Raw genomic sequence first — 23,508 nt, 5'->3', positions numbered from 1 at the left:
CCCAATCTGTTGGTTGCCGTTTTGTCCTAACCACAGTGTCCTTTGCCTTACAGAAGCTTTGCAGTTTTATGAGATCCCATTTGTCGATTCTTGATCTTAGAGCATAAGCCATTGGTGTTTTGTTCAGGAAATTTTTTCCGGTGCCCATGTGTTCCAGATGCTTCCCTAGTTTTTCTTCTATTAGTTTGAGTGTGTCTGGTTTGATGTGGAGGTCCTTGATCCACTTGGATTTAAGCTTTGTACAGGGTGATAAGCATGGATCGATCTGCATTCTTCTACATGTTGCCCTCCAGTTGAACCAGCACCATTTGCTGAAAATGCTATCTTTTTTCCATTGGATGGTTTTGGCTCCTTTGTCAAAAATCAAGTGACCATAGGTGTGTGGGTTCATTTCTGGGTCTTCAATTCTATTCCATTGGTCTATCTGTCTGTCTCTGTACCAATACCATGCAGTTTTTATCACTATTGCTCTGTAATACTGCTTGAGTTCAGGGATAGTGATTCCCCCTGAAGTCCTTTTATTGTTGAGGATAGCTTTAGCTATCCTGGGTTTTTTGTTATTCCAGATGAATTTGCAAATTGTTCTGTCTAACTCTTTGAAGAATTGGATTGGTATTTTGATGGGGATTGCATTGAATCTGTAGATTGCTTTTGGTAAAATGGCCATTTTTACTATATTAATCCTGCCAATCCATGAGCATGGGAGATCTTTCCATCTTCTGAGGTCTTCTTCAATTTCTTTCCTCAGTGTCTTGAAGTTCTTATTGTACAGATCTTTTACTTGCTTGGTTAAAGTCACACCGAGGTACTTTATATTATTTGGGTCTATTATGAAGGGTGTCGTTTCCCTAATTTCTTTCTCGGCTTTTTTCTCTTTTGTGTAGAGGAAGGCAACTGATGTACTTGAGTTAATTTTATACCCAGCCACTTTGCTGAAGTTGTTTATCAGCTTTAGTAGTTCTCTGGTGGAACTTTTGGGATCACTTAAATATACTATCATGTCATCTGCAAATAGTGATATTTTGACCTCTTCTTTTCCGATCTGTATCCCCTTGATCTCCTTTTGTTGTCTGATTGCTCTGGCTAGAACTTCAAGAACTATATTGAATAAGTAGGGAGAGAGTGGGCAGCCTTGTCTAGTCCCTGATTTTAGTGGGATTGCTTCAAGTTTCTCTCCATTTAGTTTAATGTTAGCAACTGGTTTGCTGTATATGGCTTTTACTATGTTTAGGTATGGGCCTTGAATTCCTATTCTTTCCAGGACTTTTATCATGAAGGGGTGTTGAATTTTGTCAAATGCTTTCTCAGCATCTAATGAAATGATCATGTGGTTCTGTTCTTTCAGTTTGTTTATATAATGGATCATGTTGATGGTTTTCCGTATATTAAACCATCCCTGCATGCCTGGGATGAAGCCTACTTGATCATGGTGCATGATTGTTTTGATGTGCTCTTGAATTCGGTTTGCCAGAATTTTATTGAGTATTTTTGCATCGATATTCATAAGGGAAATTGGTCTGAAGTTCTCTTTCTTTGTTGTGTCTTTGTGTGGTTTAGGTATAAGAGTAATTGTGGCTTCGTAGAAGGAATTCGGTAGGGCTCCATCTGTTTCAATTTTGTGGAATAGTTTGGATAATATTGGTATGAGGTCTTCTATGAAGGTTTGATAGAATTCTGCACTAAACCCGTCTGGACCTGGGCTCTTTTTGGTTGGGAGACCTTTAATGACTGCTTCTATTTCCTTAGGAGTTATGGGGTTGTTTAACTGGTTTATCTGTTCCTGATTTAACTTCGATACCTGGTATCTGTCTAGGAAATTGTCCATTTCCTGAAGATTTTCAAATTTTGTTGAATATAGGGTTTTTTTTTTTTAATAGGGAAAAAAGACTGAAGGAATGGTTTATCCATATATGTGTATACATACATACATACATACATACACACACATATAAAATTTGATACATTAGTAATTTATGTATAATATATTATACAAATTGTCCTAAAATTAAAAACTATTAAAATAAATAAAACTTCACTGAAATCCCATTGTCTGGAGACAAACGATAATCTAATGACCATCTTTTCTTTTTTTTTTTTTTTTTTTTTTGATGACAAATTTTTTTTTTTTTTTTTTTTTTTTTTATTAACTTGAGTATTTCTTATATACATTTCGAGTGTTATTCCCTTTCCCGGTTTCCGGGCAAACATCCCCCTCCCCCCTCCCCTTCCTTATGGGTGTTCCCCTCCCAACCCTCCCCCCATTGCCGCCCTCCCCCCATAGACTAGTTCACTGGGGGTTCAGTCTTAGCAGGACCCAGGGCTTCCCCTTCCACTGGTGCTCTTACTAGGATATTCATTGCTACCTATGGGGTCAGAGTCCAGGGTCAGTCCATGTATAGTCTTTAGGTAGTGGCTTAGTCCCTGGAAGCTCTGGTTGCTTGGCATTGTTGTACTTTTGAGGTCTCGAGCCCCTTCAAGCTCTTCCAGTTCTTTCTCTGATTCCTTCAATAGGGGACCTATTCTCAGTTCAGTGGTTTGCTGCTGGCATTCGCCTCTATATTTGCTGTATTCTGGCTGTGTCTCTCAGGAGCGATCTACATCCGGCTCCTGTCGGTCTGTACTTCTTTGCTTCATCCATCTTGTCTAATTGGGTGGCTGTATATGTATGGGCCACATGTGGGGCAGGCTCTGAATGGGTGTTCCTTCAGTCTCTGTTTTAATCTTTGCCTCTCCCTTCCCTGCCAAGGGTATTCTTTTTCCTCATTTAAAGAAGGAGTGAAGCATTCACATTTTGATCATCCGTCTTGAGTTTCGTTTGTTCTAGGGATCTAGGGTAATCCAAGCATTTGGGCTAATAGCCACTTATCAATGAGTGCATACCATGTATGTCTTTCTGTGATTGGGTTAGCTCACTCAGGATGATATTTTCCAGTTCCAACCATTTGCCTACGAATTTCATAAACTCGTTGTTTTTGATAGCTGAGTAATATTCCATTGTGTAGATGTACCACATTTTCTGTATCCATTCCTCTGTTGAAGGGCATCTGGGTTCTTTCCAGCTTCTGGCTATTATAAATAAGGCTGCGATGAACATAGTGGAGCACGTGTCTCTTTTATATGTTGAGGCATCTTTTGGGTATATGCCCAAGAGAGGTATAGCTGGATCATCAGGCAGTTCAATGTCCAATTTTCTGAGGAACCTCCAGACTGATTTCCAGAATGGTTTTACCAGTCTGCAATCCCACCAACAATGGAGGAGTGTTCCTCTTTCTCCACATCCTCGCCAGCATCTGCTGTCACCTGAGTTTTTGATCTTAGCCAATCGCACTGGTGTGAGGTGAAATCTCAGGGTTGTTTTGATTTGCATTTCCCTTATGACTAAAGATGTTGAACATTTCTTTAGGTGTTTCTCAGCCATTCGGCATTCCTCAGCTGTGAATTCTTAGTTTAGCTCTGAACCCCATTTTTTAATAGGATTATTTGTTTCCCTACGGTCTAACTTCTTGAGTTCTTTGTATATTTTGGAAATAAGGCCTCTATCTGTTGTAGGATTGGTAAAGATCTTTTCCCAATCTGTTGGTTGCCGTTTTGTCCTAACCACAGTGTCCTTTGCCTTACAGAAGCTTTGCAGTTTTATGAGATCCCATTTGTCGATTCTTGATCTTAGAGCATAAGCCATTGGTGTTTTGTTCAGGAAATTTTTTCCAGTGCCCATGTGTTCCAGATGCTTCCCTAGTTTTTCTTCTATTAGTTTGAGTGTGTCTGGTTTGATGTGGAGGTCCTTGATCCACTTGGACTTAAGCTTTGTACAGGGTGATAAGGATGGATCGATCTGCATTCTTCTACATGTTGCCCTCCAGTTCAACCAGCACCGTTTGCTGAAAATACTATCTTTTTTCCATTGGATGGTTTTGGCTCCTTTGTCAAAAATCAAGTGACCATAGGTGTGTGGGTTCATTTCTGGGTCTTCAATTCTATTCCATTGGTCTATCTGTCTGTCTCTGTACCAATACCATGCAGTTTTTATCACTATTGCTCTGAAATACTGCTTGAGTTCAGGGATAGTGATTCCCCCTGAAGTCCTTTTATTGTTGAGGATAGCTTTAGCTATCCTGGGTTTTTTGTTATTCCAGATGAATTTGCAAATTGTTCTGTCTAACTCTTTGAAGAATTGGATTGGTATTTTGATGGGGATTGCATTGAATCTGTAGATTGCTTTTGGTAAAATGGCCATTTTTACCATATTAATCCTGCCAATCCATGAGCATGGGAGATCTTTCCATCTTCTGAGGTCTTCTTCAATTTCTTTCCTCAGTGTCTTGAGGTTCTTATTGTACAGATCTTTTACTTGCTTGGTTAAAGTCACACCGAGGTACTTTATATTATTTGGGTCTATTATGAAGGGTGTCGTTTCCCTAATTTCTTTCTCGGCTTGTTTCTCTTTTGTATAGAGGAAGGCAACTGATTTATTTGAGTTAATTTTATACCCAGCCACTTTGCTGAAGTTGTTTATCAGCTTTAGTAGTTCTCTGGTGGAACTGTTGGGATCACTTAAATATACTATCATGTCATCTGCAAATAGTGATATTTTGACCTCTTCTTTTCCGATCTGTATCCCTTTGATCTCGTTTTGTTGCCTGATTGCTCTGGCTAGAACTTCAAGAACTATATTGAATAAGTAGGGAGAGAGTGGGCAGCCTTGTCTAGTCCCTGATTTTAGTGGGATTGCTTCAAGTTTCTCTCCATTTAGTTTAATGTTAGCAACTGGTTTGCTGTATATGGCTTTTACTATGTTTAGGTATGGGCCTTGAATTCCTATTCTTTCCAGGACTTTTATCATGAAGGGGTGTTGAATTTTGTCAAATGCTTTCTCAGCATCTAATGAAATGATCATGTGGTTCTGTTCTTTCAGTTTGTTTATATAATGGATCACGTTGATGGTTTTCCGTATATTAAACCATCCCTGCATGCCTGGGATGAAGCCTACTTGATCATGGTGGATGATTGTTTTGATGTGCTCTTGAATTCGGTTTGCCAGAATTTTATTGAGTATTTTTGCGTCGATATTCATAAGGGAAATTGGTCTGAAGTTCTCTTTCTTTGTTGTGTCTTTGTGTGGTTTAGGTATAAGAGTAATTGTGGCTTCATAGAAGGAATTCGGTAGGGCTCCATCTGTTTCAATTTTGTGGAATAGTTTGGATAATATTGGTATGAGGTCTTCTATGAAGGTTTGATAGAATTCTGCACTAAACCCGTCTGGACCTGGGCTCTTTTTGGTTGGGAGACCTTTAATGACTGCTTCTATTTCCTTAGGAGTTATGGGGTTGTTTAACTGGTTTATCTGTTCCTGATTTAACTTCGATACCTGGTATCTGTCTAGGAAATTGTCCATTTCCTGAAGATTTTCAAATTTTGTTGAATATAGGTTTTTATAGTAAGATCTGATGATTTTTTGAATTTCCTCTGAATCTGTAGTTATGTCTCCCTTTTCATTTCTGATTTTGTTAATTTGGACGCACTCTCTGTGTCCTCTCGTTAGTCTGGCTAAGGGTTTATCTATCTTGTTGATTTTCTCAAAGAACCAACTTTTGGTTCTGTTGATTCTTTCTATGGTCCTTTTTGGTTCTACTTGGTTGATTTCAGCTCTGAGTTTGATTATTTCCTGCCTTCTACTCCTCCTGGGTGTATTTGCTTCTTTTTGTTCTAGAGCTTTTAGGTGTGCTGTCAAGCTGCTGACATATGCTCTTTCCTGTTTCTTTCTGCAGGCACTCAGCGCTATGAGTTTTCCTCTTAGCACAGCTTTCATTGTGTCCCATAAGTTTGAGTATGTTGTATCTTCATTTTCATTAAATTCTAAAAAGTTTTTAATTTCTTTCTTTATTTCTTCCTTGACCAGGTTATCATTGAGTAGAGCATTGTTCAATTTCCACGTATATGTGGGCATTCTTCCCTTATTGTTATTGAAGACCAGTTTTAGGCCGTGGTGGTCCGATAGCACGCATGGGATTATTTCTATCTTTCTGTATCTGTTGAGGCCCGTTTTTTGACCAATTATATGGTCAATTTTGGAGAAAGTACCATGAGGAGCTGAGAAGAAAGTATATCCTTTTGCTTTAGGATAGAATGTTCTATAAATATCCGTTAAGTCCATTTGGCTCATGACTTCTCTTAGTCTGTCGACATCACTGTTTAATTTCTGTTTCCATGATCTGTCCATTGATGAGAGTGGGGTGTTGAAATCTCCCACTATTATTGTGTGAGGTGCAATGTGTGTTTTGAGCTTTAGTAAGGTTTCTTTTATGTATGTAGGTGCCCTTGTATTTGGGGCATAGATATTTAGGATTGAGAGTTCATCTCGGTTGATTTTTCCTTTGATGAATATGAAGTGTCCTTTCTTATCTTTTTTGATGACTTTTAATTGAAAATTGATTTTATTTGATATTAGAATGGCTACTCCAGCTTGCTTCTTCTGACCATTTGCTTGGAAAGTTGTTTTCCAGCCTTTCACTCTGAGGTAGTGTCTGTCTTTGTCTCTGAGGTGTGTTTCCTGTAGGCAGCAGAATGCAGGGTCCTCGTTGCGTATCCAGTTTGTTAATTTATGTCTTTTTATTGGGGAGTTGAGGCCATTGATATTGAGAGATATTAAGGAATAGTGATTATTGCTTCCCGTTATATTCATATTTGGATGTGAGGTTATGTTTGTGTGCTTTCATTCTCTTTGTTTTGTTGCCAAGACGATTAGTTTCTTGCTTCTTCTAGGGTATAGCTTGCCTCCTTATGTTGGGCTTTACCATTTATTATCCTTTGTAGTGCTGGATTTGTAGAAAGATATTGTGTAAATTTGGTTTTGTCATGGAATATCTTGGTTTCTCCATCAATGTTAATTGAGAGTTTTGCTGGATACAGTAACCTGGGCTGGCATTTGTGTTCTCTTAGGGTCTGTATAACATCAGTCCAGGATCTTCTGGCCTTCATAGTTTCTGGCGAGAAGTCTGGTGTGATTCTGATAGGTCTCCCTTTATATGTTACTTGACCTTTTTCCCTTACTGCTTTTAATATTCTTTCTTTATTTTGTGCGTTTGGTGTTTTGACAATTATGTGACGGGAGGTGTTTCTTTTCTGGTCCAATCTATTTGGAGTTCTGTAGGCTTCTTGTATGTCTATGGGTATCTCTTTTTTTAGGTTAGGGAAGTTGTCTTCTATGATTTTGTTGAAGATATTTACTGGTCCTTTGAGCTGGGAGTCTTCACTCTCTTCTATACCTATTATCCTTAGGTTTGATCTTCTCATTGAGTCCTGGATTTCCTGTATGTTTTGGACCAGTAGCTTTTTCCGCTTTACATTATCTTTGACAGTTGAGTCAATGATTTCTATGGAATCTTCTGCTCCTGAGATTCTCTCTTCCATCTCTTGTATTCTGTTGGTGAAGCTTGTATCTACAGCTCCTTGTCTCTTCTTTTGGTTTTCTATATCCAGGGTTGTTTCCATGTGTTCTTTCTTGATTGCTTCTATTTCCATTTTTAATTCCTTCAACTGTTTGATTGTGTTTTCCTGGAATTCTTTCAGGGATTTTTGCGATTCCTCTCTGTAGGCTTTTACTTGTTTATTAATGTTTTCCTGTGCTTCCCTAAGTGTGTTCATGTCTTTCTTGAAGTCCTCCAGCATCATGATCAAATATGATTTTGAAACTAGATCTTGCTTTTCTGGTGTGTTTGGATATTCCATGTTTGTTTTGGTGGGAGAATTGGGCTCCGATGATGGCATGTAGTTTTGGTTTCTGTTGCTTGGGTTCCTGCGCTTGCCTCTCGCCATCAGATTATCTCTAGTGTTACTTTGTTCTGCTATTTCTGACAGTGGCTAGACTGTCCTATAAGCCTGTGTGTCAGGAGTGCTGTAGACCTGTTTTCCTCTCTTTCAGTCAGTTATGGGGACAGAGTGTTCTGCTTTCGGGCGTGTAGTTTTTCCTCTCTACAGGTCTTCAGCTGTTCCTGTGGGCCTGTGTCTTGAGTTCACCAGGCAGCTTTTTTGCAGCAGAAAATTTGGTCTTACCTGTGGTCCTGAGGCTCAGGTTTGCTCGTGGGGTGCTGCCCAGGGGCTCTCTGCAGCGGCAGCAACCAGGAAGACCTGTGCCGCCCCTTCCGGGAGCTTCAGTGCACCAGGGTTCCAGATGGACTTTGGCTTTTTCCTCTGGCGTCCGAGATGTGTGTGCAGGGAGCAGTCTCTTCTGGTTTCCCAGGCTTGTCTGCCTCTCTGAAGGTTTAGCTCTCCCTCCCACGGGATTTGGGTGCAGAGAACTGTTTATCTGGTCTGTTTCCTTCAGGGTCCGGCGGTGTCTCTGGCAGGGGTCCTGCCGCTCCTGGGCCCTCCCCCACGGGAGCCCAGAGGCCTTATACAGTTTCCTCTTGGGCCAGGGATGTGGGCAGGGGTGAGCAGTGTTGGTGGTCTCTTCTGCTCTGCAGCCTCAGGAGTGCCCACCTGACCAGGCGGTTGGGTCTCTCTCTCACCAGGTCTGGGAGCAGAGAGCTGCTGCGGGCCGGGATCCGCGGGTGTGGGACTTCCGGTAAACACAGAACGTGCCCGGTCCTAGAGAAATTCTGCTTCCGTGTGTCCCAAGCTCACCAGGCAGCTTTCTTGCAGCAGAAAATTTGGTCTTACCTGTGGTCCCGAGGCTCAGGTTCGCTCGTGGGGTGCTGCCCAGGGGCTCTCTGCAGCGGCAGCAACCAGGAATTTTGTTGTTGTTCTTTTTCTTCTGTTTCCTTTTTTTGTCCTATTCTGGTTCGTTTGTTTTTATTTTTATCTAATTCTATTATTTACTGTTTTAGATGCCTGTTTATAACCTAATGAGAAAGCCATGAAAAGATGTTTTGGCTAACTCATTTTCACTTGCTATCCAAATTTCCAACAGAAACTATTCTTTAATCCACCTCTAAATTATATGGAAATTATTCCCTCATAACACCAGTTTATTGATAGCCTTTCTATGTATCTATTCTCTGTTCTGACAAATATATTTTTGTGTACATGAAATCATAAGATCCATGAGTAGACCCTAAAGGCCTAAGTATTCTGAACTTCTCAAGAAGATTTAATTTTCATTAAGGCGATGAAATTTCCTCTTAATATACCTCAAGGGGATTTCCCTTTTTTGACTGAAAAGTCTTGTTTTGCTTGTCCTTCTAGATTTGATTGCCAAACCTATGAGTTTTTTCGGTATATATAACAAGTTGTCATTACTGGGTTAAATGCAGCAGAGTAGAATTGATTCTCTTTTTGTTTATCTCTTGTCTCCTATTCCTTTTATTCTATCTTCTTGAATTAAATTTCTGACCCAAGTATGAAACTTCAGGAAATCTTACTTGATATATTGTAGACCATAAAAGAAACAATCTTATCTTAACTATATTAATGAAAATTTCTTTTTTGGTTATAGACAAGAGTATAGTCACCTTTGTTTCAATTAATTTTAAGAAAAAAAAACTCATCTAGTTTAAAATGAGTTGAAAAAAAAAAGGGTAAAACCAATGTGCTTACAACCTGATGTTTTTAATCTTCCATTTTTTGGATTTTTTTTTTTTACAATTTTTTCAATATGGTAGGATTTGTTTTAGTCCCAAGATGGTGTTTTTTGGGACGTTTGGGATGTGCATTTCTAAGTTACATATTCATAATGAAACAGAATTTGTGCCCCACTAGCTCTGATTGGTTTGAATTGGGTACTACCTGAAGTAGTAATTGTGGGTATATGAAATGGAGATGGTGATTATATTAAGCCGACCTACTCAAACTATATGACAGGAATGTATGTTGTGCAGTATTAGGAAGCGGGAATGGGAAATACCTGCTGGGCAGGCAGCAGGAAAGTTGGGCAGATCACTGGTTAACTGCTGAAGACTTACTACATTCACTCATCAAGTCTCTTTCTTTGATGAGAAAAAGAACAAAATTACCAAAGAAAGTTGAGTAGTAACGAGGGCAACTCTAACTAGGTTTCAAATTCTTTATGGCCTGGAACAATCTATTTCTATTGTATTAAGAGGCACCAAGAATATTAAAGCCCTTCCTAATCTGTTATTGACTGATACCTCATTCTTTCCTATGGAGGCAAGGTATAAAGAAAAAGAGCATTAGATGCTTTGATAAATGACTCAACATTTAGCATAGGAATAAATATTAAGTCTAACTAAAAATCTGTTAAGATGATTGATATTGTTACTAATTACAAATAAAAACTAAATCCCAGCCAATAAGAAAGTTCCTGAAGACATCTACTTGTAACATTTTGTAGTGATTTTCAAATTAGCTCCTCTAGAAAATTTGGCTACCTGAGGTTTTGATTTTTCTCAGGTGACAGCACATGTTGGGAAGGATGTGGAGAAAAGGAACACTTCTCCATTGCCAGTAGGATTGCAAACTGGTACAACCACTCTGGAAATCAATTTGGAGGTTCCTGAGAAAATTGGAAATAGACATACCTAAACACCCAGAAATACCATTCTTGGGAATATACCCAAAAGATGCCCACCGTGCCATGGGGTCACGTGTTCCACTATGTTCATAGCAGACTTATTGTGATAGCCAGAAACTGGAAACAACCGAGATGTTCCATGAGAGAAGAATGAATACAGAAAATGTGGTTCATTTACACAATGGAATACTAATAAGCTATTAAGAATGAGGACATCCTGAGTTTTGCAGGCAAATGGATAGAACTAGAAAATATCCTGAGTGAGGTAACTCAGACCCAAAAGGACACATATGGTATGTTCTCACTACTAAGTAGATATTAGCCAAAAAAAAAAAAAAAGTACAGAATACCTAATGTACAATCCACAGAACTCAAAGGGTCAACAAGATGAAGGGTCCAAGTGAGGACAAGGGAGGGGTGTGGTGTGGTGGGGAAGTGAGGGACATGGGAGGGAAAGAGGACAGAGGTGGGCTGGTGGAAGAAGGGAACATAATCAGGTATTAGGTTGGGCCAGCAGAAAGAATGGAAACAGGTGACCTCGGGAGGTAAAAGGTTGGGAGGACACTCCAGAATGTACCAGAGATCTGGGAGGTGACAGACTCTCAGGATTCGGGGGAGGGGGCCCTAGATGAAATACCCTACAGGGGAGAGAGGGAACTTGTAGAGCTCACCTCCAGCAGAAAGACAGGCCATCAAGTGAGGAATGGGTTGCCATTCTACAGTCAAACTCTGACTATAATTCTTCCTGTCTGAAAGAAATGCAGGGATGGAAATGGAGAAGAGCCAGAGGAAAAGAAGGCCCAGGAACAGCCCCAAAGTGGGTTCCAGCTCAAGGAGAGGGCTCAAGGCCTGACACCATAACCGAGGCTATGGAGCGCTTACAAAGAGGGACTTATCATGACTGCCTTCCAAAAGACCCAACAAGGAGCTGAAAGAATCAGATGCAGATATTTGCACCCAACCAATGGACAGAAGCTGCTAATCCCTGAGGTTGAATTAGGGAAAAGCTGGAGGAAGTTGACGAGGAGGGCAACCCTGTAGGAGGACGAGCAGTCTCAACTAACCTGGACCCCTGAGATCTCTCAGACAATGATCACCAACCAGGCAGCATACACCAGCTGATAGGAAGCCCCTAACACATATACAGCAAAGGACTTCCGGGTCTGGGTTCAGTCAGAGAAGATGCACCTAACCCTCAACCCAGGAAGTTTAGAGGTCTGGTGGGGTGGGTGGGGGTGGGGACATCCTCATAGAAACAGAGGTGGGGGGGGGCATGGGGAGCAGGTATGGGATGTGGAACAGTCAGAGGGTGGACCAGGAGGGGAATAAAATCTGGAGTGTAAAAATATATAAAAATTTTAAAAATAGAAAATTAGGCCACAATTTGCATCTATCATATGTAATATGTAATCACATGTGATAATTATCTTCTTTCATATATACCTCAAATAGTAATAATTTTGTAAATCCTTGGGAGAACTGAAGATAAGTATTATTCAAACAATTCTAAAGAGATTGTATTTTATATCATCCTGAGTGAGGTAACCCAATCATAGAAAAACACACATGGTATGCACTTATTGATAAGTGGATATTAGCCCAAATGCTCGAATTACCCTAGATGCACAGAACATGTGAAACTCAAGAAGGATGACCAAAATGCAAATGCTTCACTCCTTCTTTAAAAGGAGAACAAGAATATCCTTGGAAGGGGATAGGGAGGCAAAGTTTAGAACAGAGGCTGAAGGAACACCCATTCAGAGCCTGCCCCACATGTGGCCCATACATATACAGCCACCAAACTAGATAAGATGGATGAAGCAAAGAAGTGCAGGCTAACAGGACCCGGATGTAGATCTCTCCTGAGAGACACAGCCAGAATACAGCAAATACATAGGCGAATGCCAGCAGCAAACCACTGAACTAAGAACGGGACCCCCATTGAAGGAATCAGAGGACTGAAAGAACTTGAAGGGGCTTGAGACCCCATATGAACAACAAGGCCAACCAACCAGAGCTTCCAGGGACTAAGCCACTACCCAAAGGCTACATGGACTGACCCTGGGCTCCAACCTCATAGGTAGCAATAAATATCCTAGTAAGGGCACCAGTGGAAGGGGAAGCCCTTGGTCCTGCCAAGACTGAACACCTAGTGAACGTGATTGTTGGGGGGAGGGTGGTAATGGGGGGAGGATGGGGAGGGCAACACACATATAGAAGGGGAAGGGGAGGGGTTAGGGGGGATGTTTGCCTGTAAACCGGGAAAGGTAATAACAATTGAAATGTAAATAAGAAATATCCAAGTTAATAAAGATGGAGAAAAAAAAAGAGATTGTATTTTATTATCTTTCAAACATTTTGTGTATTTTTTAAAATCTGTTTGTAGATAAGTACACAGGAATTCAAATGTCCACAGAGGCCAGAAGGCTCGGATCCCCCTTGAGCTGGAGGTAAAGGTTGTTATAGATATCTAACATTGGTTCTAGGAGTCAAACATGGGTTCTTCAGAAGTGAGGCACAGATCCTTAACTGCTCATTCATTTCTACTGCCCTCAAGTAATTTTTGAGGATCTAATCTATTATTAACACATGCTAACCTGTAATACTGGTTATACATGTAAAAACTTGGATTGACTATTTCAAAAACTCAGAATGTTTTCTATAATGGTTAAAACAGCATTACAAGATATAAATACAAAGAGACACCCTTCAAATTTGGTAGCTTCACTAATTCACGGATATTTCACTAACATTTGCTATGTGTCTTCTGACTAGCCCAAGTTTATGTTCATCTAGATAGGCCTTGTGGAATGTAAATGTTCAGGTACACATTTGACAGTACTGTCTTCTAAAAGACTGCCTGTACTAAGTTGTTGAGTTTGCCACAAAGTTATATATACTATATTTTCTAAGTAGATAAAGTCAAATTTCAGCAATAGTGTCAAGGTTTGGTGCCTGTGTATGGGATGGACTCCAAGATGGGCAGGTCATTGGATGGCCTTTCCTTCAGTCTCTGCTCAGTTTTGCATTTCTTTTAGACAGGAACAATTCTGGGTCAAAAAATTTGAAGATAGGTGGGTGATTTGACACTATTACTGATGCCATGTTGTGTTTGAAGACAGGAGCCTAGCATGGCTGCCTTCTGAGAGGCTCCACCAGTGACTGAGGGAGACAGATGCAAATAATTATAACTAACTATTGAACTGAAGTTGAGGAACCCTATGGAAGAGTTAGTGGAAGGACTGTAGAAGCTGAAGGGAATTGTAACCCCACAGGAAGAACAACAGTATCAATTAACCAGGACCTCTCAGAACTCCCAGAGACTAAGCTACCAACCAAAGAACATATATGGGCTGGTCCAAGGCCTGGCAGACAGGTAGCAGAGGACTGCCCTGTCTGGCCTCACTGGACGAGGATGTGCCTAATCCTTTAGAAACTTGATGCCTCAGGGATAGGGAAGGTAGATGCTTGAGGCAGTGAGGTGGGGTTGGGTGGGTGAAAACTCTCTCAGAAGGAAAGGGGAGTGGGGACCAGGAAGGGGACATCTGAAATGTAAATAAATGAAAGTTAAAAAAAAGAAAAATATCAAAAACCGACAGAAAATTTAATAAGAAAAAAGAAATAATGATTTAGTAACTAAAAAGAAAATAAAGCCAAGTATCATTTGATTTTAGTTTTCTTTTTTCCCCTTTTATTTCATACGTTATAAATAGATGAAATAGTTTTTTGGTGTTGTTTTGCTTTCTATCCATGGCCTAAATTATTATTGTTAAAATGATTTATATTTGATAATTTTAATTTAAAATTTTTGTTTTTCATGAGTAAGAAAAGTAAAAAGCCTGTTTCTAAAGATTAATAATCATGGAATTTGCAGACTGAGCTGTCAGTAGTTGCAATGAAAATGAAGTTGAGGAAAACAAGATGATATAAACTCATAAAAAAATAAAGCCATTATGAATTAAATGTTAGCTTGATCAAGCTTTTTAGATGCTAAGACACAATGTAATTCACCTAAGAGGCCATCTAAACTAACCGAGGCAATTTATTTAAAGGTATTAAAGAACTACCAAGACAAACAAACATTAAAAAACCCAAACGAAGGCCCAAAACTTGACTTCTGAAGCAATGAATTTTCTGGAAGTCATGTGATGAAAAGTCATTGTTCCGAAGTATAGAATTTTAATGATCTCAGAGAAAGTTAAGCATAAAGGATACCACTATGCTCAGTGACCTGGAAGACCTTTCCCAATAACTCATCTTCCACATACTATAGCCCATCTCCAAATAAAGTAGAATGATATATATTTCCAAAATCATTATTCAAAATGTACTGTCTTACCCGTTTATCTGCACTGCCTGTTGCATGATGGGAATAACTGATGAGACCAGGGATGGGCTGCCCATGATTTGCCATGAAAACAGCAGGACTGGTGTAGAATGGATGGTTCTAATGTAACACATAACAATTATGAATACAATGAGAGTAAAACATGAAATTATGTAAGTAAAATGACTAAAGAAAAATGAAAACAAATGGAACAATGAAGTGCCAAGTTTTTACAAGTCAAAGTGACAAAATCAGCTTTGAGTTTATATGTTGTAAGTATTTTCCTTTACAACCAAAATTAATGGTCTTTTTTTACCCTTATAGGTAAAAAAAAGAAAGAACATATGATTTAAAAATGAATGCATTTTATTAATTGGTCCTATAAAAAATTCAATTTCAATACTTAATGGTATGATTAGGATTTAATACATTATTGAATTATCTACAGACAGAATCAAGCTATAGACAATGTTCAGTGAAAGAACTAATGATTATCCTAATGACTGTGAAAAGGATTTAGATGTGATTCTAATCTGTTTATTTTCAATAAGGAATTCAGAACAAAGCCATATAAAAAAATTATAGACTTGAAAACTGATATCAGTAGCATTTACTAATATAGCATAAAGTAGTATCAAGGAATTATATAATGCTGAAAATATGATTTGATTAAATATTTTTAGACCTTGACTTCATCAAAGTTCTTGCAGCCCAATAAATTCTGCTTATTGCTTAGAACTTTTATTGAAAACTTGTATTTTCCTAAGTGCTAGCAAAATAGTAACAAAGTAACGACTTTCTTATATTGTTCATTTGATAAAGAAATAAACTTTTTAAAAATTAAAAGAGATTTTTCTATGGTCTTAGCCAAAATACTTATATGATCTATATAAATTTATATAGTAATTACATTTTAACCTGTAAAATATCTACCAGGAAATGATTATCATTCCTGAAACTGATATGCTACTTTGTAAAGATATGAAAACAAAGCAGCTAGATTCCTCTAGGTGTAAACACAATATAAATTATGTTCTAAGACATTAAGATGACCAAATATACTCAAATAGCTGCTGGTACTATATTTCAAAATCCATCTAAAAAAAATCTGTAAATTTTGGTGTTATTTTAAAATTTAAATTACTTTATTAAATTAAAAGTAAAATAGATTAATTTCTTCTCTATCACTAGAGTAATATATGTTTACTGATATTTGAAATTTTTGTGGAAGGTAATCTTGCCTCGGACTTTATGGGTTCCCCATTCCTTCATATCAGGCAAAACTTATTTTTTTAAAGATTTATTTATTTATTATACATAAGTACACTGTCGCTATCTTCAGACACACAGAAGAGGGCATCAGATCCCATTACAGATGGTTGTGAGCCACCATGTGGTTGCTGGGAATTGAACTTAGGACCTCTGGAAGAGCAGTCAGTGCTCTTAACCACTGGGCCATCTCTCCAGCCTCCAGGAAAAACTTTTTAAATTATTCTTCCAAACTAAGTTCAAGAATCATCTAAGGTCTTTTACTTTTGTTTTCTGTTTCTTTAAAAGTCTGTGGACATTCGATGTTCTAAATACACAATCACTGTATATTTAATAAAAACTAACCCCAAAGAGTTCTGAAATGTTGCATTGTTTATCACTGTAGCTGTAACTTCATTAGGCAATAACATATTAGTGCCTCAGAGCACAGACTAACTTGAGTGCTTACGAAGAATCTGTACCAGAATAGAAACAGTGATAGAATTTAATGGTATTCCAGTTCCATTTTGAGGATCCCCTCGAGAAGTATTAACGTATGGAAGGATGAGATGGACAGAGGAATCTTATCAGTAACGCAGGCATGAGTGCTTCAGAATGTCTTTCTCAGCAGACTTACCTTTGCAGCAAGAGCTGCTGCAGTAATATGTGATGAGGAACTATCTTCTGTCGAAGCTACACCACTGTCTTTCTTTTCTTCTTCCTCCTCTTCACACTGAACTCCTTTGTCTTCTGTCTGCTTATGTGGGCTAGTTGTAGGAGGTGGAGAAAGAGGAGGTGGTGGGGAAGGTAAATCTTCAAGTTCATCATGCACCTCCTTTACTTTTACAATGGCATCACGTAAAAGGTCAATGGCATGAGGTAGAGCTGGCAGTATGAACTGAAAGCATTCCTGCCCAGAGACCAAAAAATAAAAAATAAATAAATAAATAAATAAATAAATAAATAAATAAATAAATAAATAAAAAAGGGAAAAAAAGAAAAAAAAAAGAAAAAAGTTAGGCTCTTAAACAAATATATAAAATGTTGACAGTCAAACTGATTCTTTTTTGGGAGAGTGTTTCTCTGTATAGCCCTGGCTATCCTGGAACTCACTTTGTAGATCAGGCTGGCCTTGAACTCAGAGATCTGCCTACCTCTGAGTAGTGGGATTAAAGGCATTTGTAGCCAACACTAGGCATCACACTGGTTCCTATTTTTGGATTTGTATTTTTCCCTGTTTTCTGGACTGATATTTCTACCCATCTCAAGAATGAGTCATATCTTTAACATCTTTTTAGTGTGAAATGTGAAACAATCACAGCATATATTATTTCCCATATGTTAGCGGTTATGGTGCTTAGATGAGTGCACACTATGCTTTCAAAGTATAATTCTGATATTCCTTTGGATTTATTTGTGCTTTATACAGAAAGAATCAGAAAAGCACGAGAACTTCCTAATGTTTTTCTAGAGTGACATTTGGATCTAACAAACCTCATTAAAGAAAATCTGGCACATCTACACAATGAAATACTATTCAGCTATTTAACACAAAAGACATCATGAATTTTGCAGGTAAAGGACAGAATTTGAGAATAACATCCTGAGTGAGGTAACCCAGTCCCAAAAGAATATGCATAACTATTATAAGTGGATATTAGACATAAAATACAAGTACTATGCTATACTCCACAGACCCAGAGACACTAAACAAGAAGAAAGGTCCAAATGAGGATACCAGAGTCTTGCTTAGAAGGAGGAATAAAGTAGTCATAAGAGACAGAAGGAGGGAAGAAGATGGGGAGTGAAGGAGGCAGGGTTCAGGATCAGGTATGGGGAAGGACAGGAGAGATGGCTACACAGCCATGAAAATGAATGGAAATCTGCAACTGATAGGGGTAAAGAGGTGGGGACATCTCCAGGAGAAGACAGAGACCTGGCATAAAGGAGGCATCCAAGAATCAATGGAGGTGACTTTAGCTGTGACTCACAACATTGGGAATGTGGAACTGGAAGAGGCTACCTCCTACAGTCAGGCAGGAACCCAGTGGAGAGACAGACACCAACCCACCCATAAAACTTTCAACCCAATATTTATCCTGTCTACAAGTAATAAAGGAGCAGGAGACGAAGCAGAGACCGAGGGAGTGGCCAACCAATAACCTGCAAGCTTGAGACCCACCCAATGGGCAAAACCCAATTCCGGACACTATTAATGACACTCTGTTATGCTGGCAGACAGGAACATATTGTCCTCTGGAAGGCTTACCCACTCCCCTCCCACTCCCACCCCGCCTTCAGCAGCTGCCTCAGACAGAGACAGATACAGTCAAATAGTTTATGAAGCTTGGGAACTTTTATGGAAGAATAGGAGAAGGGATTACAGACCAGAAGGGATAGGGAACTACACAGGAAGCCTAATAGAATCAAATAACCAGAACCCTTGGCACTCCTAAGAGTCTGAACTACAAAGCAAAGAACATACATGGACTGGACCTAGGCCTCTCCACACATGTAGCAGATATGCAGTTTGGTCTTCATGTGGGGCCCAAATGACTGGAGTGGGGTCTATCCAAGAGCTGTTGTTTGTACACCGGATATGTTCTTCTAGCTGGGCTGCCTTGTCTAACCTCAGTGGGAGAGGAAGAAACTAGCCTCCCAGAGACCACAAGTACCATGGTAGGGGGACACCTAGGAGTCCTCTACCCACTCAGAGGAGAAGGGGAGGAAGGATTGTGAAAGGGGGTGACTGGGAGTAAGGCAGGATGTAAGGTAAGTGAAAAATAACATTAAATAAAAAAAGAAAAAAATCAGTTTTTATGTTCAGACTGAAATTTTATTACCATAAAGTACAAAGACTAGTATAGCTACCACATAACACTATAAAATCAATAAAAATAGAAATAAAGTTGTATAGAGTTGTGAATAAAATTGATATAATCTTTTCTTCATGTGCCATTATTACCTATAATGCATCCCCAAAAGACAATAGGTAAGGAGTTGTAAGCGGAATGTATAGCTTATTTTGTCTGGGAAATAGATGGAATTCTTTCTCTTGTACATTAAAGCAACAGCTTAATAAACTCTACAAGGTGCAAAAAATCTTATAAAATTTAGAGGCATTAATGCCATAGCTTGAAGGATGCCTCATCTCCCTGCTCTGTTGTTTAACATTTAAACAATAAACAGTAGCCTGGCAATGGTGGTGCACACCTTTAATCCCAGTACTCGGGAGGCAGAGGCAGGCAGATCTCTGTGAGTCCCAGGCTGGCCTGGGTTACAGAGCTAATTCTAGTACAGTCAAGACAAAGAAGTCCTGTCTTGGAAAAACAAACACACACACACACACAAACAAACAAACAAACAAACACAAAAACAAAAACCACAAACAAACCAAAAGCCAAAAACTAAAAATCATTTTATTTGCTGGGATATTTGACTATCATATACCCTGAAAACTATTGATACAAAAAGCTCAGGTTGGCATTCCTCATCAGCAATGATCTGCATGTATACTGCCACTGTGCCTAGAACGGGATGGTAACATGTGCTTCGTTCCACATGAGAAAAGACAACGAAGACTCTTTGATAGGTACCACTTATGTCCTGCCCTATTGAGCATTTCCCTTCATAATTTTAATTCACAGATAGTATCTTCCTGAATAAAAAATAACTAACACATTTCAGTGAGTACTGTGAATCCTTCTGAATTAATATGTGGTCTTAGGAATCACTTCAAGTTTAAGTATTCATTAGTGATGCTCATCTTTTGGAATGTTCCAACTGTGCAGTTGTCTGAAGAAAATGAATAAAAAAAAATCATGTTTGAATCATAAGATCTTCCAAGGGCCTGTGATTTGTCAGCACAACCTATAACTCTATGTCGTGTCTCAGCTATACTTATATATTTACTTTTCCAAGTTCTGGGCAATGTTCAGTGGTATAATTACATATTCAGAAAGAAAAGCTATGAAGACTTTTATATTGGAGACCTGGATGCATGGGCCACATTGAAATCATTCTGGGAATTCAAGGGTGTGTATTAAAATATGTTTATATTCATCCAAAGAACTCCTAAGATTAGAAATTGGCTGTGATCACACCCACTCTGGATGATTAAATTGGCTACATAGGCACAAGAGGTAAGTGGATACGAGCTACTTACAGGAAAGCAAGACAGGCTGAGTTAAAATATATTCATCTTGAACTCTGAGGCATAAAATATCAAAAATAACTGTTCTATCTGCCAACAAATAAACCAGAAACCATAGAACATTAATATTCTGAAGATGGAAAGGACTACATACATCAACCACAGAAAAATGGGACCTCATAAAACTGCAAAGCTTCTGTAAGGCAAACGACACTGTCAATAGGACAAAACAGCAACCAACTGATTGGGAAAAGATCTTTACCAATCCTACATTGATAGAGGGATAATATTCAATATATACAAAGAACTCAAAAAGTTAGACTCCAGAGAATCAAATAACCCTATTAAAAATGGGGTACAGAGCTTAACAAAGAATTCTCATCTATGGAATATCGAATGGCGGAGAAGCACCTGAAGAAATGTTTAACATCCTTAGTCATTAGGGAAATGCAAATCAAAACAACCCAGAGATTCCACCTCACACGAGTCAGAATGGCCAAGATAAAAACTCAGGTGACAGCAGATGCTGGCGAGGATGCGGAGAAAGAGGAACACTCCTCCATTGCTTGTGGGATTACAAACTGGTACAACCATTCTGGAAATCAGTCTGGAGGTTCCTCAGAAAATTGGGCATTGAACTACCTGAGGACTCAGCTATACCTCTCCTGGGCATATACCCAAAAGATGCTTGAACCTGTAAGGACACATGCTCCACATAACAGCCTTCTTTATAATAGCCAGAAGCTGGAAAGAACCCATATGTAGAGATACAGAAAATGTGGTACATTTACACAATGTGAATACTACTTAACTATTAAAAATAATGACTTCATGAAATTCTTAGGCAAGTGGATGGAACTAGAAAATATCATCCTGAGTGAGGTAACCCAATCACAGAAAAACACACATGGTATGCACTCACTGATAAGTGATATTAGCCCTAAAGCTCAGATTACCCAAGATACAATTCAGAGACCATATGAAGCTCAAGAAGAAGAAAGACCAAAACGTAGATGCTTAAGTACCTCTTTGAAGGGGGAACAAAATATTCACAATAGGAAAAATGGAGCCAAAGTATGGATCAGAGACTGAAGGAAAGGCCATCCAGTAACTGCCACATACAGTCACCAAGCCCAGACACAATTGTGATGCCAAGAAGTGCTTACTGACAGGAGCCTGATATAGCTGTCTCCTGAGAGGCTCTGCCAGAGCCTGACAAATACAGAGGTAGACACTAACAGACAACCATTGGACTGAGAACAGGGTCCCCAGTGGAGGAGTTAGAGAAAGGACTTAAGTAGCTGAAGGGTTTGCAACCCCATAGGAAGAACAACAATACCAATCAACCAGACCCCACAGAGCTCCCAGGGACTAAACCACCAACCAAAGAGTACACATGGACCCATGGCTCCAGCTCCATATGTAGCAGAGGATAGCCTTGGTGGACATCAATGGGAGAAAAGGGCCTTGGTCCTGTGAAGGTTTGATGCCCCAGAGTAAGGGAATGTCAGGGTGGGGAGGTAGAGGGAGCTGGTAGGTGAAGGAGCACCCTCATAAAAGCAAGGGGAAGGGGAGATGGGATAGGGGGTTTCAGGAGGGGAAACCAGGAAAGGGGATATTTTTGAAACATTTGTTCTGTATTAAAAAATAGAAATCAAACATACACAAAGAACTTCAGAAATGCTGAGAGCAAGATAGGTTTCCGCAACTAGGAGCCTACTAATTGATTATCCAATACCGATGGTCAGCCTTGAAAACATACATACACGTAACATTATACAGAACGTGTGTGTGTGTGTGTGTGTGTGTGTGTGTGTGTGTGTTGGTAACTCCTGAGGATAAAAATAGGTTTTAGTATTTCATCCTAGAAATAATAACTTGGAATGAAATAAATACTTCAAACTTTTGTCTCTCTCTTCACAGGGGAAAATTGTGAAAGGCTCTTATATGGCTTTATAAGAGTCTCATCACTCAATAAGGGAGGGCAGATGAATAAGAAATATTCTTACTAGTTGGATTTCTTCACTTTTCCAGGAAAGGGGTACTTGGACAAAGACACTCATAACTATTTTTTTTTTTTTATCTGACACAGTCGGCACAGCATAGTGCGTGCCAGAATAGGGGACAATTTCTAAGCAAGAGGATGTTTTCGGGGTGGGGGTGGTTCAGAATTCCCAATGTTTGCTTTTGCCCTTGCTGTATCGCACAAGCTAGATTTGACAGTGGAAGCTACTATACTGCCTAACCGGAGAGACAGTTCACTAGTTGTTTTAATGTATAACCCTACCAAATGAATAGGAGTGCATTGAGTGGGAGTGTTACCAGGCCTGTCTAACCTATGACATGCACACCCACTGAGAACAGTTATAGTAGCTAAAAAACCATGACTTCCTTAAAACTTTAAAATGATTGTGTGGTTCTTGAATGTGAATTTTCTAGATGACAGTATCTTGCTGCAATATAAAATGTTGCACTAATTGTCAAAGATGTGAACTTTGGATGGGTATAAATGAAAGGAGGAAAGGAAGCCAAAAGTGGAAGAATTAAAGAAAAAATTATTCAATGAGGAGAATTTTATATTAAAGTATTAAAAGAGGCTCAAAACGATAGGTAATGTTTAACATCACAAGATAATGGATACTTGAAATGGTAAAGCCACATATTGCTGAACCTGTATTTGGAAACTGACAAGCCTAGAAACCTGAGCAACATGGCTCTAGAAGACACTCTGGCCTCCTGATAACAATGATGCATCAGTTAACTGTTACTGTGAAGAGAACTCTTGTGAAGGAATTTTAATGCAGCAATGTGGCTGACCTGACCACATCCAAAGACCTTCTAAGCCTATGTGATCCAGCTAGAAAGCAGAAGCACCCTCAGTAATACCTTTAACCCCTCTTCTGGAATTCTTTAGTACACACCTTTAATCCCAAACAATGTTATCTAATTGAGGGAAAGACAAAGTGTTAAATCACAGAATAAGTCAGAGATAGCATGGTATGTACTAATAAGTGGAAATTAGCCACAAAAGTACAGAATACCCAGGACACAACCCACAAGACTCAAGAAGGTTAACAAGCTGAAGGGCCCAAGTGAGGATGCCTCAATCCCACTTGGGAGGTAAAAGAAAGCAGTCACAGGGGTATGGGGGGGCAGCGGGAGGGAGGAACCTCAGTGGGATAGGAGACTGGGAGGGAAAGGGGGGAACAGGACTGAAGCCTTGGGAGCCAGCAGAATGGAAATAAGCAACCTCAAGAGGTAGGAGGTTGCAGGACCTTCTAGAAGGTACAGGAGACCTGGGAGGTAACAGACTCT

General features: G+C 39.3%; 1 protein-coding gene across 28 annotated transcripts in view; it reads right to left on the bottom strand.

The window, feature by feature from the left end:
- The window catches only part of Gphn (gephyrin), a 532,330-nt gene that overhangs the window by 246,433 nt on the left and 262,389 nt on the right, over nucleotides 1–23,508 (bottom strand). For 15 of the 28 annotated variants that reach the window (XM_087554605.1, XM_087554606.1, XM_087554601.1 and 12 more), the window contains one exon: nucleotides 16,678–16,950. In XM_087554605.1, coding sequence (XP_087410731.1) covers nucleotides 16,678–16,950 — 273 coding nt within the window. Of the gene's footprint in view, nucleotides 1–14,804; nucleotides 14,913–16,677; nucleotides 16,951–23,508 lie in introns of all 28 variants that reach the window. The other 13 variants (XM_087554592.1, XM_087554602.1, XM_087554595.1 and 10 more) reach the window with 1 other exon arrangement.

This window comes from Rattus norvegicus, chromosome 6, assembly GCF_021556685.1.
Source record: "Rattus norvegicus strain SHRSP/BbbUtx chromosome 6, alternate assembly SHRSP_T2T, whole genome shotgun sequence".
NCBI classification, from domain to species: Eukaryota; Metazoa; Chordata; class Mammalia; order Rodentia; family Muridae; genus Rattus; species Rattus norvegicus.
The sequence above is the reverse complement of the archived record's forward strand: the minus strand, read 5'-3'. Positions and strand labels throughout refer to the sequence as shown.